This window comes from Hirundo rustica, chromosome 3 (genome assembly GCF_015227805.2).
Source record: "Hirundo rustica isolate bHirRus1 chromosome 3, bHirRus1.pri.v3, whole genome shotgun sequence".
Lineage (NCBI taxonomy): Eukaryota > Metazoa > Chordata > Aves > Passeriformes > Hirundinidae > Hirundo > Hirundo rustica.
The window spans coordinates 35,224,344-35,238,537 of record NC_053452.1 but is presented as its reverse complement, the minus strand read 5'-3'; the positions used below and the strand labels follow the sequence as shown (position 1 = coordinate 35,238,537).

The 14,194-nt window shown below is 38.3% G+C and overlaps 1 protein-coding gene across 6 annotated transcripts in view; it reads right to left on the bottom strand.

Annotated features, from left to right (window-relative positions):
* PRKD3 (protein kinase D3) overlaps positions 1 to 14,194 on the bottom strand; it is a 42,300-nt gene that overhangs the window by 12,735 nt on the left and 15,371 nt on the right. For all 6 annotated transcript variants that reach the window (XM_040059315.2, XM_040059318.2, XM_058419911.1 and 3 more), the window contains exons 4-10: positions 13,049 to 13,180; positions 12,218 to 12,375; positions 9,853 to 10,042; positions 7,319 to 7,396; positions 4,721 to 4,904; positions 3,090 to 3,213; positions 231 to 308 (exon numbers count right to left, since the gene is read on the bottom strand). In XM_040059315.2, the coding sequence (XP_039915249.1) occupies positions 231 to 308; positions 3,090 to 3,213; positions 4,721 to 4,904; positions 7,319 to 7,396; positions 9,853 to 10,042; positions 12,218 to 12,375; positions 13,049 to 13,180 (944 nt within the window). The remainder of the gene's footprint in view (positions 1 to 230; positions 309 to 3,089; positions 3,214 to 4,720; positions 4,905 to 7,318; positions 7,397 to 9,852; positions 10,043 to 12,217; positions 12,376 to 13,048; positions 13,181 to 14,194) is intronic.

Sequence of the window (14,194 nt, the reverse complement as noted above, 5' to 3'; positions counted from 1 at the left end):
AGGAGAGACATACTCAAGGGAATTAGAGCAGGAGCTGCAAGCAACTTCTCAGAGTTAGTCTTGGTCCTTCTCACTTACAGGCTTTGGGCAACAATTAACCTGGTCACAGTTTTGATTCAAAAAGAGATGGGAAAATGGAGATAATACGTAAACTGCGCACAAGCAGATTTCATATCTATAAAGCACTGAATAAATCAACTGAAACACAATTATTACTCATCATTAATTACCTTGTAATATTTTGTTCCAGATTCATTTTGAAATAGTGTGAGGCATTTGCTGTCCAGTCTCCAGTAATGTCTTTTTCTCTACAAAATGCACAGTACAATTACATAAGAATTACATAAGAGTCATATGGCTTTTGCTATCTCATTATTTAAATAAAAATGTTTTCAATTACTGTAATAATCATTCAAAATTAATCTACAGTTTAATGTTAGACTACAGAAATGAAAAAATAAACTTTGGGAATAAAGACTTTGTTTTAGTTGAAGAAGCAGCTCAAAAATTATTTCCACAAACTAGCAAAAATACCACTTACCCTACAGCAAAAGCAGTGATAAACAGGAGTTACCTCATATAGGAAAAAACAGTTACTAGACAGGTTTTATTCTAGGTGCACATTCTCACATATCTGAACCATTTAAATTTAGTGACAACTGTGGGAGTCACGCTTTCTCCCTCTATGCCCTCATACCAACAGTGCAAGGGTTCAAGCACCGAGCAAGCCTTGTTAGCCCTTAATTCTTTTGTCAATATAGTGGCAAAACAGACACATTATGAGATTCAAATGAAAAATATTCTTTGTGGGGAAAAAGAAAACTAAGACAGACTAAATAGCCATTTGCTGGAAGTATCCACCAACGAGGAAACTCCCCCACCAAAAAGCAACATGGATTAACTGTTGTATATAACTGTTTTGTAATTTAAGCAGAAGAATATTCCTCAAAACAAAGAAGCTTTTAGAAAGCTAATAGGGCTGTATGAATCTAAGAACTTTGCTTGCACCACGTCCATACAGTTAGAAAACCACTTCCATTCTTCTGGGACAAAAATCCAAGATTCTCACCTCTAACTTAGGATGACAAAGTTTGAAATATTAATCTATTATATTTATATTTTATAAACTTTGTCATATTAAAAGCCAAGGGGTTTGGGGCTTTTTTGTCACATTTAAGCAGAGATTAAATCACTTCAGTTAGGGAGAAGCTAAGTCTACCTATAGGAGTTAGACAAAGAAAACTAGATCAGAAATGGATTTAACTAAAAGGAATTCCCAGACAGCACTGGGACAGTGGGTGAAATCAAAAGGGTAAACCCCTCCTTTCGACATATATGCTCCTTATTAAATCATGAATCAGGAAAACTTCGGAGGAGAGGAATTAAGGAAAAGGCTGGTAACTTACTCAGGGATTCAAAATCTGCCCCATACCCTACTCTGAGAAAGGATGGGACCAGGATCAGAACAAGTAAAGAAGATGACACAGAAACTTCTCATTTTAAAAAGTGAAACATCTTGTTAACCAGGGAGCACAAGAAGCACACAGATCCTGCTGTGAAAATGAGCCTGTCTGGAGGTGGTAGGAAGCCCAGTTGTTTCAGGAATAGGAAACAGTCTGACATTGCTGAGAATGGAACCATCAGGGGAAATAGCCGATGTTGTAATGCCCCATACGGAAGTCTCCTCCCATTAGGAAGCTCTGTGAGATCATTTGGCTGGAGGTACCTTGCTTTTGGGTCACTCCATGTGACTGGCCTTTTTCAGGTGATGTCATCGAGGCAGCAGCCAGACTGACAGATGAAGAAAATCAAACTAAGCTAAGGTGTTTCATCAGATCACTGTTCTAAGGGGAGGTTCAAAAAAAAAAAAAAGAAATCCATGGAAAACCATACTGGTTGTACTGAAAAGTTTAAATCAGAGCTGAATACCACATCTGCCCTGAACAGTTCTGCTAGAACTGTTCACCTTTGTCTGCCACCTGGCCTTAGTTTTGCCAGAGCCAGCTGATGAAAATTGTGACTTTTATGTAGTCTTGGTTGTAACCGCATCTAGAATACACTAGATACTTACTTTGGATTGTGATAAATACATCTAGGTATTGGAAAACTGTACGTTAAAGGAATTATTTTTAAGGTAGTTTCACAAAGACCATTTACAGCAGTCAGTTTAGCTGACAATCACAAAAAGTGAAAGCATTACGGTAACCTGAGCTGCCTATCACCCCTTGATTCCATAAGAACTTAAATAACTTTACTTCTCTAAATTCTCTAAGTCTCCTTCAATCAGGTGCCAAAGAGATAAAGAAAGCAAAAGTATTTCTGCTGCCTCTTGTGGACAGTCTCCATACGCCATAATGTTCCCCATGAGATCTGGGAACTTCTTAAATTCATCCTTTTCATTCATGTACCAGAAAACAAGAGGATTCACTTCCTGCCATCAGACAATACTAAGGAACCCTGTTATTTTGCCTTGTCTTCCTCCTCAATGCACGAAACCAAGTAGCTTGCCTACTCAGTTAAGAGCTCATTACTGGTAGCACTGGCAACAAACACACGTTCTTTTTGGAGGATACTTGCATGCCCAAGGACATACAGTCAAGCCACAACTCTTAAAGTGAATTGCTAGAGGAATTAAGGGCTCCCATATCTACACATAACTATTTACAAACATCTAGAACTTTAGAATAATACTCTCAACCATTTCAGTACACGTAATATTTTCATGATTTCATGAAAATCAATTGCAGCTTTCTTTTCATGCAGTAGAATAGAAAAAGAGACACAAGTATTTAGTTCCGCTACTAAATACAGAGAAAACACAAGCAAATTATTCCCAAGTTACCTTCCCAGGAAAGCTGAAATACTACACATGTAATTCATTTGAGACAATGCTTTTCCTCCTTAAAAGGGAGAAGGAAAAGTACAGTTCAATCACCATATGAAGAATTTTGAATAAATTACAGTTTCTGCCAGATTTCTTTACAATGAAGAATCACAGCTAAGTTCTTTCAAATGATACTCAAAATCATAAATAAAATACACTAGTTTAGAGAAATAACTTAATTTAGGAAGAAACTAAAGTAACTGACCAGGTTGTCTCTACTGGTATAGTGGACCATCCATCCTTCTTTCACCATTGTACTGCTCTTCCTCTTTGTGTGTTTGATTGACTGTACAACTCGCATGAGAGGAATATTATTGCTCGTTGAAGGACTAAAAAGAAGATACAACAGTTTAATATATAACAAGTTAAAATACAATAGTACTGCAATTATATTTGTTTTACACATTTAGTCCATAATTTTCAGGAACAGACACCTTTTCTTCCCATACAGATTTAGTTGATGGATGAATTTGGTAAGGCATCTGAGCTCCTACTAGCTCTCCTAGGGCAAGTATTGCAGTACATAAGGAACAGAGAACACATCGGAGTGGGGACACCTACAGAAATCATCTTCTCTCTAAAGAGAACTCTGCTGAGATTGCTGGTCTTTTATGCTATTTTACACCACAGAAATATAACTAACATCAGCATAACTATCATTTCTTCTTGTCTATGTAAGTTGATTATGCTGTTTCATAATATTGTTGTTAATGAAGGGCCCTATCAAAGCAAACTTTCAACTTAGGAAAACAAACTGGGATGCATTAACTCAAATCACAACTGCACTAGAAAATCCTGTAAATGCTAAGGTATATTAACTGTCTTGCAGACAAGGGTTTGATAATCTCTCATACTCTGAGAGAGTCATTCATTAAACATACAGTTTTTAATAGCACTGAAAATGCTATTGAATGCATCACCGAGATGCCTGCCTAACACCAGAGCTCTACATGTGGCACTAACAGACAGATCTGTAAACAGAAAATGTAAGGATGCTTTAACATGGCATGCTGTTACATTACAGAATTGGCTACAGGATGCTGTCATGCCATAAACCTGAATTGCTTCAAATCCGATTTGAAATAAATGGAAAAATCCTACGTAGAGGTAGACGTTGCTTCCCACTCAGGAGATCCTTGAGCTATAAATCACTTAAAGTTGGGAGGTATCATTATATGCTCTCCCTCACAAATTTGCTATTAAGCCCTGAGCTACAGTGATGCTTAGTTTGACCGAATACAACTGCACTTATCTTATTAAGAATGACTAAGAATGGCTATTAAGACTGACTATCTGACTGATACTCAGAATAATAGAGAAATAAAAAGATCAAATTTGATTCAAGGAACTATGTTACAGTTATTGGATAAAAAACTTCAGAAAAAATCACTTTCAAGGTAAATAAAGCAAACTATTGCAGAAGATGCATAGACTATGATGCGAATATTAAAATATCCCAACTAATGCCTTTTAAATCCACACACATATAACAGTAACTAAATTAGGCTCAAGTCACAGAGACCTCAACCGCGCATTAGCCTTGTTAAGCCATAAGTTTTATCCTGCTTTGATAGACAGGTTGTATTTCTTCAATAACTCTCATAGCATAACACTTTTTCCAAGTAGAAGAGACTATATTCTTTTAGTCTATTTATGTTCCAGATTTTCATGAGATGGGAGGACTTTACAAAGTATTTTCAAGCTAAAAAAAAAAAAAGAAACCCCACACAAAGGAAAAATACACCTTCAGCAATAAAACTGGGGTAATTGGAAACATTTTGCTCACAATACTGAGCTACATACATCCCGAGCAAAGAAATCCGTCCTATAACTTACCTGATTGTTTTGACAGCTTCCTCATCTTTGTCTGCATCGAGGTCAGATGGATCCATAAAAAAGATTTTGTCCTCTGGAGGAGAGGGCTCTTCAGCATCATCCAGGACTCGACTACCATCACTGTTCATTTCACTGCTATCAACTTCCATTGGCATATCCAAATCCTGGCCTGGGCTAGCAGGTTCTGGAAACAACACAAGTCAGACATTATTTCAAACACACAACTAAAGAAAAAATTAAATAAAATCCTCCAAAACGCACCTTGTTTTTGTTGGTTTTTTTTTTCCCAGTTCATATTTATGGAAATAAACATAAAACTACAATCACAATATACAAAATCTTCATATTTTTCCCATAAGATGCAGAGCATGCTAATGAACATTACCAATTTCATTTTGCTAAATGCCAAGGCAAGAGAGACTCAACTAAAACACAAACCATACAGAAAGAAACAGAGTGAAAAGCTTAAAGTCTAAACTTAAATCTCATTAAGTAATTCTGTTCCACAAGTAATCAGAACAAAGTAACCTTTTGATGGCTAGAGATGACCCAGGGAATTATTCCTGTACAAATTAAATTCTCCATTAACAGAAACCCAACTCTGCTCTCCCTGATTATAGTCCATAACAAGAAAAGTAAGAAAGAAAAGGGGGACTGTGGAATTGCAGGAAAAGAGAAAAGCAGAACAGATCTTATTTACCTCCGATTTTCTGCAGGCAGAAATTTAGTACTTTCTAAAGCTGTACAACTGGTACTGTGGAAAACTAAGAATTAAGACATAAAAAATATCTTCATCTGTAGCCTTTTTATGGTTGATTTTTTTTTTTGTTGGTTTGTGGGGGGTTGTTTGTGTGTTTGTTTTTTACCTGGGGTGAGTTCAATTAAGAGTAGGAGAAAGAACAAAAAATAAATTGCTCCTTATGTCTTCAGAAGAATTACATGAAACCGTAGCTCTCAAACTACGTGGCCTTTAGCACCTTAGCACCACAAGGGCAGTAAAACCAGGCTGCAGCAACATCATGTTGCACATTGCTGCTCACAGCCATCAACCTCAAGATCCAGGAAAGAGCCTGGGAGCTGAAGAAAGTTAGCATGAATGGATGGGATATATTGAGCAATGGCAACAGACCCACTTAGCTAACACAGCTGCTGCCCAAGCCTCTAAATCAAGTTGAACAGTTTGAAGTGATCTGCTCCATGTCACCAATTTTGTTTCACCAAAAAATGTGTGACAAGGCAACACAACCACAGAATGGCTGAAATTAGAGATTTTTAAGTCACCTGGTCCAACAACCCCCCGAGTTCATTTCTCCAGTCTGCTGTAGTCCCTCTGGATAGCAGCACAAACCCTCTGTCATATCAGCCCGGCCTCTCAGTCACCTGCAAACCTGCTGAGGGTATGCTCTGTCCCATCAGGATCATTAATAAAGATGTTGAACAGGACTGGACCCTTCGTTGACCCCTGGGGTACACCACAAGTTACCTGCCATTGATAACCACTCTCTAGGCCCACCCATTCAATCAGTTTTTAATCTCTATCTGCTCATCTATCCCATATTTCATCAGCTTAACTCTTGTCTAAAACCTATACTCTTCCAAAAAGCGTTTTGCACACTCCTCTTTCAATTCTACAAGGTCTATTCAGAAAGCAGTCCTACTTCATTGAGGTTTCTAGAAATCAGAGTGGAGTTCTTTCTTTCGGTTTGGCTTGTGCTTTTTCTCCTTTCTCTTATCTCAAACACCTCAGCTAACTCTGGCCAGTAAAAATCATGGATATGAGAAAGTTGTAAAAAATGGTACATTGCCTATTGGGATTTCCAATACCTCTGAGGGTCCAGCCCTGGCAGAGAAATGGTTTAAATCACAGAGCAAGATGGCATGGTCGAGCACGTGTTGAAAAATCAAAAGGTTTTAATAAAATAAACTAATACAAAACAAAATATCCAAGCTGAACACAGAGTAGGGACATGTCCTATACACCTGTTACAACACCTCGAGAATGTCAGGAGCCCCTTTGTTCTTGCTTTTATCTACCCAAAGATGGAGGAGGGTTCCACTGGCAAACTGCCAATAAGGAGAGGTGCAGGATTTAAAGAGCAGTGACACGGTCCAACAAGTGCTTTTCTCTTGTCATTGAGCCAATTACAAAGAGAAAGACACAGAACTTTCTAGTTAAACTTCCCAAAATGTCAAAAGGTAAACGGAAACCCTTTTCCTCATACAGAAATGCCCACTCAGGGGTGAGGGGTGCATTACTACACATGCCTTCAGATATTTAAATGTTTTAAATTATATAATTCATGGTGAACAATGAGTGGACTGATCACAACAGATCTTCATATTTGGTACATTGGGGTGGCTTCTAGATTTTTCATTTCCATTGAGCAATCCCAAGCAAAGCATACTGAACTTGACAAGACTGATTAAGTGAAATTTCAAGTCACCAGAGTATAAGTTTTACAGTGAATCTTTTTCATTTTCACTGACCTCCAAGATAAATAAAAATATGTCAAATATTTAGAGATGAGGGAACTAAATACTAGTGCAACTTATTCAGCCTCAAAAGATCTCTATTTGAAAGCATGTTTCTCATCTTACCTCCATTGAAAATAACCTCTCCAAGACAGTCTCGAGGTACTTTAGGTGCACAGCGTTTGTGGCAGTTGAATCTGCAATCTAAAATATCAGACAGATAAGCCCGTAAACCAGAACCTCACTCCCATCCAGACACCAACATTTACCATTCACTTCTTCCAACACCGACTTCAATTCAGATTCATACATTTGCATGTAACTGAAGACAGCACCAATGAGGTCACCTCCAGGAGGAAATTAACAATCTTGGCCTTATGTCACATGTTGATTTGTCCCACCACTACTTATTATGTCAGTGCTTCCCCTTCCAGTACAAAATGGTTTGCTACTTCTGTAGCTTTTTCTGCAGCTATTTTTTCCCTCATGATGTAATTTTTCCCATTCTTTCATTTGTTCCACATCCTTTTTTCCACGGCTATATGATTTAACTGTCTCATCTCTAACATTTTTTCCCACCTGCCAACTAAGATTTGCAGACATGAGAGGCCTCTACAATCACACAACTACATCAGAGCAAACATGCTCCGCAGTAAATCCCCAAGTCCAATTCCCCTCTCATTCAGGTTACAGATTTGCCTGACTACTCAAGTTCCACTTCTTGCTGACACAGGACAGACAGAATAACGTTATGTCCGGATTCGGCCTGACGTGGACATGGAATCTCACCTGGATGTGTGCCATTTCTGCATCCAAAGTATCAGACACAGCCTACTGAACCAAGTCCAGCGTGCAACATTACTGGTATTAACAGGAATTTCCTTTATTAGTAGCATCCCTGTGATTTTCAACTCCATCAACACCACGGATTTCAAAAGTCCCTGCTGCCCCCGCAACTGTTTCCATACTGATAATTTAGCCTCTTTTTGCTGTCCAAAGCAAGCTCAGTCAAGAGAAAAACCATTATCTCTCCATTTTTAGTAGCAGAGGAGCCAAATTCTGGAGCAGAATACAATACTGCTCAGCTTCTGAGTGCCTAAAAAGATGCATCCTAGGAGACCCATGAACAGTCTTTTTTATAGCTGTGGCTTCAGTCCATATTATGGAATACAATTACTTCACTACTTTAAAGGAGGCTGGAAGAAACAGAGACATTTCAAACCCTGTCAGGAAACTAGAAGACTGAGCCTATCCTAATAAATTAAACCACATTCAGAAACATTCCTGGATACTGCAATGCAATTCTCTAGTCTAGTAAATAGCTACAAACATCCCCTAGCAGGCTTTTGGCCCACAGCATTAGTATAATCCCAAACAGTTCCAAGGTCTAGCTCATAAACCAGAGCATCCTATGAAATTGCTCCAAACAGGCAGTCTGCATAGAGCCACCCAGGCTGGGATGCTAAGAAAACTTGTTCATGAACATGGGTCATTCTGTCCCAGCTGACCTCAGTGTCCAGGAATGTTTCTGGGCACATTTAATTTATTACAACAAATACAGCCTTAACATCTCAAACATCATCCTCAGAGCCTAAATAGCAATCTGAATTAAACTGAGAAATAAATGCTCACAATATGTATACAGATAATCTTTTTATCCAGGTCATTCAATTCCCTGAAACTGATATGGTAGCCCCATTTGTTCAGCTGGATACAGTCATAGCAATTGTACATGGCCAGCAGCATCTAAATGTTAAAACCACAAGGCATCTTTTTCAGGTTTCATTATTTTTGTATCATGCACATCCAAGAGACACACTGACTGGAAAAAATATCAAAACCAGTTCAGGATGCAGACTTCAAACAGACTACAAAGACTGCAAATAACAACAGAAATGAAAGATAAAACTACTTCCTTACTTACATGAGACAGGAGTATTACTAGTCAAAAAAAGTTAGCACAGCTGTAAGCTTACAATTTTTTCTCTCCTCTAATAAAGCCAGCTGAAAATGTATTAAGTGACCTCTCAAAAAGCTGACCTTTGATACTCCTGCTCGACAAACTCACATGAGAGAAATGGAAACTCCTTTCCATATTAATGTTTATGATTCATCACTAGATTTTTGTTTCCTGCAACAAAGCTGACAGATCTGCACTACCTGGTAATAAAAAGCCAGAAGGAGGTCATACTAGTTATGCCCTAGAAACCACATGGAAGAGCCTGAGAACTGAAGCCATGCATGTTTACATATGCTACATAAAAACCATGCAAGTTCAGCACAGGCACCTACCTCCAAAAGGTAATAATCAGTATCCTGTACTAGAATAATACAATGAGAAGTCACAGATTCTTTAGTGGTTAAGTCTAGAATACAGACATTGAACAAAAGGAAGCATTTCCCATTTTTATTAATTCATAATTATCCTTCTAGAATTAGAGTGCTTTCAATCTACACAATTAAATATTATTTTTCAGAAAAATGTAAAATGCACAGCTTTACTACAATGAAAGTGAGGGCTGCTGTGATGTGAAAATTATGCAATCTTTCAAAAATCACACTTCCCTGTTTTGCAGTAAACAGCCACCTAAGTTGCAATCAGTTTTAAATACAAGACCTTTACTGAAATTTACTGCTACAGCAGAAAATTAAATGTTTACCTTTACACTGCATTCCTTGGCGAAAAAGGCCCTTAAGCAGCCGTTTGCAGTACTGGCAGATGGTGGGACGAGTGTAAGAGTGAACAGCAAAGGTGTGTGGGACCTTCACCCTGCAAAGCACCATCTTATCCATCCAGATGGGGCGGCCACTCCAAGAGGGAATCCTCTTACTAGGTTCTGGGCAGCAACGCTGGAATAGAGAAGGAATTCATAATTTGCACCAGAACAGTTCTACTGCCATGACTGCTTTGAAAAGTCACAGCACTCAGGGGAACTGGAAAAAGGCAAAAACTGTGCCCATTTTTAAAAAGGACAGAATGGACAACCTGGGAACCGCTGACCATTTCAGCCTCACCTCTGTGCCTGGGAAGATCACAGAGATCCTACTAGAAGCTATGCTAAAGCACATTTAGGACAGAGAGGGGATTAGGGACAGCCAGTGGCCTTCCATGATGGATGGAGTGACTCCATCAGTGGAAAAGAAAAGGGCTACAGATGTCATTTATCTGGAATTCTGTAAAGCCTTTGACATGGTCACCACAACATCCTTCACTCCAAAGTGGAGAGAAGAATTCAACGGGCAGAATTCTAGGAGAATAAGCAATTGGCTGGATCCAGAGGGTGTGTCTCAGTGGTCAATGGCTCAGTGTCCCAATGGACATCAGTGACAAGTGGTGGCCCTCAGGGTTGATACTGGGACCAGAGCCATCAAATGCCTTTACCAATGACAGACAGTGAGAGCGAGTGCACCCTCAGCAAGTTTGTGGATGTCACCGAGCTGAGTGCTGCAGCTGGCACACTGGAGGGACATGATGCCATCCAGTGGGACCTGGATAAGCTTGAGAAGTGGGTCCAAATGAAACTTATATAGCTTAACGAGGCCAAGTGCTGGCACTGAACCTATGTTGGGGCACCTCTCTGTATGAACACAGCCTGGAGATTGGTGTCAGCCCTGATGGGAAGGCCTTGAGGCTCCTGGTGGATGAAAAAAAAATGTCAGTGGGGCTGTAAGGGAGGTGTTGGCTCCAAAAGTGACCAGACAAGAAAGCAACCTGGCCAAGGAGCTTTAAGAGGACATTCTGGTATTGTAAAACAAAACCATGAAAACACCAGATGGAAAAGCCTTACAGAAAGCAGGAAATTATGTATGAACCTTCATTTCCACAGAAGATAAAATTCTAGAAATTCACTCGTGACACTTATTTTTTAAGCAACCTCACATGGTTCAGAGAGCACATACAAGCCTCCATATAGAGGGTAAAATGGAAAACACTGGAGGCAGGCAAACCAAATTCCAATCACCACCTCAAACTATTAAGTTTTTAAAAGCAAGGTATAGCATGCTGGATTAGCTAACTAAATTAGGCAAAAAGACTTAGAAAATTCAAAAATTATTCTGAAAATTAAACCCTCTCAAAAAAATTCTTTGAAATTAAGTTAATAGAAAAACTTCAGCAATTAAACCAGAAAAGGCATTGAGTAAAATGAAAAGGTATCAAAAAGGTACTAAACATACACATAGAAATCATAAAGTTACAATACTATGTTCACTGAATAATCTTACCAGTAGTCACAAACATCAAAATAAATATTTTTCACTACTCAAGAATAAGGTTTTTATAACTTCTAGCTAAAAAAATCATGTTCTTGAACTAGATTATATGATTTGTATTTTAAACAGGGTAAGAATAGTAATAGTGTAAAATAACAGATTATTAGAAAAGACCAAGGCACAAACAAATGGCTCTAATCACTACCTGTCCTGTGATCCCCATATAGCTGGGATATAGTTGATAATTCATATTTGTTATGTAATTGATAGCCTCTCAGCAACCACCATAACAAGGAACTGTTATGGATGTCTGGTTTTACTGTAAGCCCTTCATCCTCTACACTCCTCTTGAGTGATGGATTTTATTTGGTTTTTTTTTGGATTAACTCCATGAAAAGCGTAAGAGCAGATCAGGAACACTCTTCCCCAGTATTAAAGCTTACAATCTGTACTGCTTTGGCCAAGTAACTAATCTGTGCTGATACAATTATTATAGAATGAATCTGTATTATTAAGAAGGCAAGATGTTTTATAATTCTGAAGCCAAAGTTCTCAAGATTTTCCATGAGTGAAAGGCTAGTAACAAAATTATATATAAAACTTGTAATTTATTTCCTGTTTCATCTCTCACAGTAATAATAAGCAGTAAGTGTCACGGTCTAATAATCACCATATTTTGAAATTCACTAAAACTGATCATAATGGTTAAGCTTGACTCACACACACTCATCATGAGCCACTTAAAACACTATCTAGTTCTCCACAGGTTAAAGAATTTAAAACAGAAATTGTTTCTCCTTTCACATTACATACTTCTTCAGAGGCAGAGGATGTGTGTTCAGCTTGTGCTGGTCTTGGAACTGAAAGCCCTGCTCCTGGTAAAGACACGTTCGACAGGCGCCTCTTTCTCACTCCACTGCAGTTGTTTGGAATCTTGAAGGCACATCGCTTATGGTAGTTTAACCCACAACCTGGAAGAGGAGTTTGTTTTTTCAAAACACCTCCCAACATTCAAAGTAACAAAAACAGTACGAATATTTTGATAAAGCAGTTTTAAAAAGATGACCCAGGAAAATGGTAAAGGCAGAAATAGCCTGTTGCGTCAAGTTCTCTTATTTTAGTGTTCCTGATGCGATTCACAGAAACAGCTTCTCCTCCAGTAAACCCAGTACCAGTAACAAGATCTAAGACTTGGAAGCAGCTCATTTCCCACCACCAGGAGGCTTTCATCACTCCCTCCCTTTGGAGCACAAGAACCAAGAAGAATTCAGTGAGAAGGCAGCGTCAGTACCTGACAGCAGGCTGCAGAGAGCTCCACAGCCAGCTGGATCAAAGCCATAAGGAAAGGGATTCCCCTTTGGGAATCTCTCCAAACTCCGTGTTCCTTGTGCAAAGAATACAAGGTTGTAAGCTAGCTATCTTTTTCAAAGTCGCAAACAACAACACTTCTTAAGTCATTAGCCCAAGGTCATGCACAGTTTGTATTAATGCCAAGATCAGAACTTGGGTTTTCCAATGCACAAACCCTTCCAGCTACAAAATACTACATTTATCACTTGCTAACATACCAAACACGACACAACTTCTTCTTCCTCATCTTATATAGATATACACACACAAATACACTCAATATCATAGACTTACCTTCACATTTTAATCCTTGTCGTACCAAACCCCACAGCATCTCTCCGCAGTAGTCACAAAAAGTAGGAGCCTTGTAGGAATGCACATAAAGTGCATGAGGACGAATCTGGAAATCTTCAACTGTAGCCAAAGCTTTTAAAAAATTGCAGTAAGTTATGGCTCTTGCCAGAGTATCAACAAAGATTTATGGAAAGAACATGTTTTAAAAATGGCTAATTTAAAGAATGCTAACAAGCTACTTAGAAATCAGCATTTTACTGTATGTCATTTAAATATGCATTTAGGAGACTACATAGTTTTCAGTAAACATTTTTACTGAAGAAAAATATCCATTGAACTCCGTAGGCTAATGGCCCCAACTAATTAACAGTATGAATCACTCTGCTGAAAACCTCACTGAAGGCAGGTACAACAAGCTTTGCTAAAAGCAACAGTAAATACTTGACAGAACAACTTAATTTTCAAGCTGTTTTGTAACGTACAAAATTTTCAAAAAAAGACAGTTCTTCAAGATAGATTTTTACCTTCTAAAGGACTTTCGCAGTAAAAGCTTATTAAACTCAGTGTATCGAAACAGAACTGTGGATAAAGTTTCCACAGAACACTGAAATATTCTTTTCCTTAAACAAGCATAGATATATTTAAATTATTTTTGTCCTGTTTCTTTGAGGGGAAAAAAAAAAGGTCATCAACATTACCTTGCCCTGATGGCTACTATTTTTTTACCAGATATGTACTAACACTTCCTATTCAGATTTTTATTTTAAAAATCCTACTGAAAGAGATTTACTCCTAAAAATCTCCTGAATAGTCCTGAAAATCCTACTGAAAGAGATGTCTTCAAAATGCCTCAGTTTTGGGTGGTCTGTCTGTCTGTAAGGAAACTGTCAGATTGCCAAGAAACACACAACAAATTTTCCAAATATGCTATTCACCAGAAGCAATGAAAAGCTCAAAATAAGATGATCAATTACTGAACATCTTATACATGCCCTGAAATGCGGCCATGGACTCGGCCTTATAGCTATCAAATTCATACTTTATTGACCAAGTTTACAAATCTAAGCTGATGACAGTCAAGAGGTCTCTCTTCCTAATATGTAGCCTCAGTTTATCACTTTATCCTCAAAGACTTAAAAAACTGTT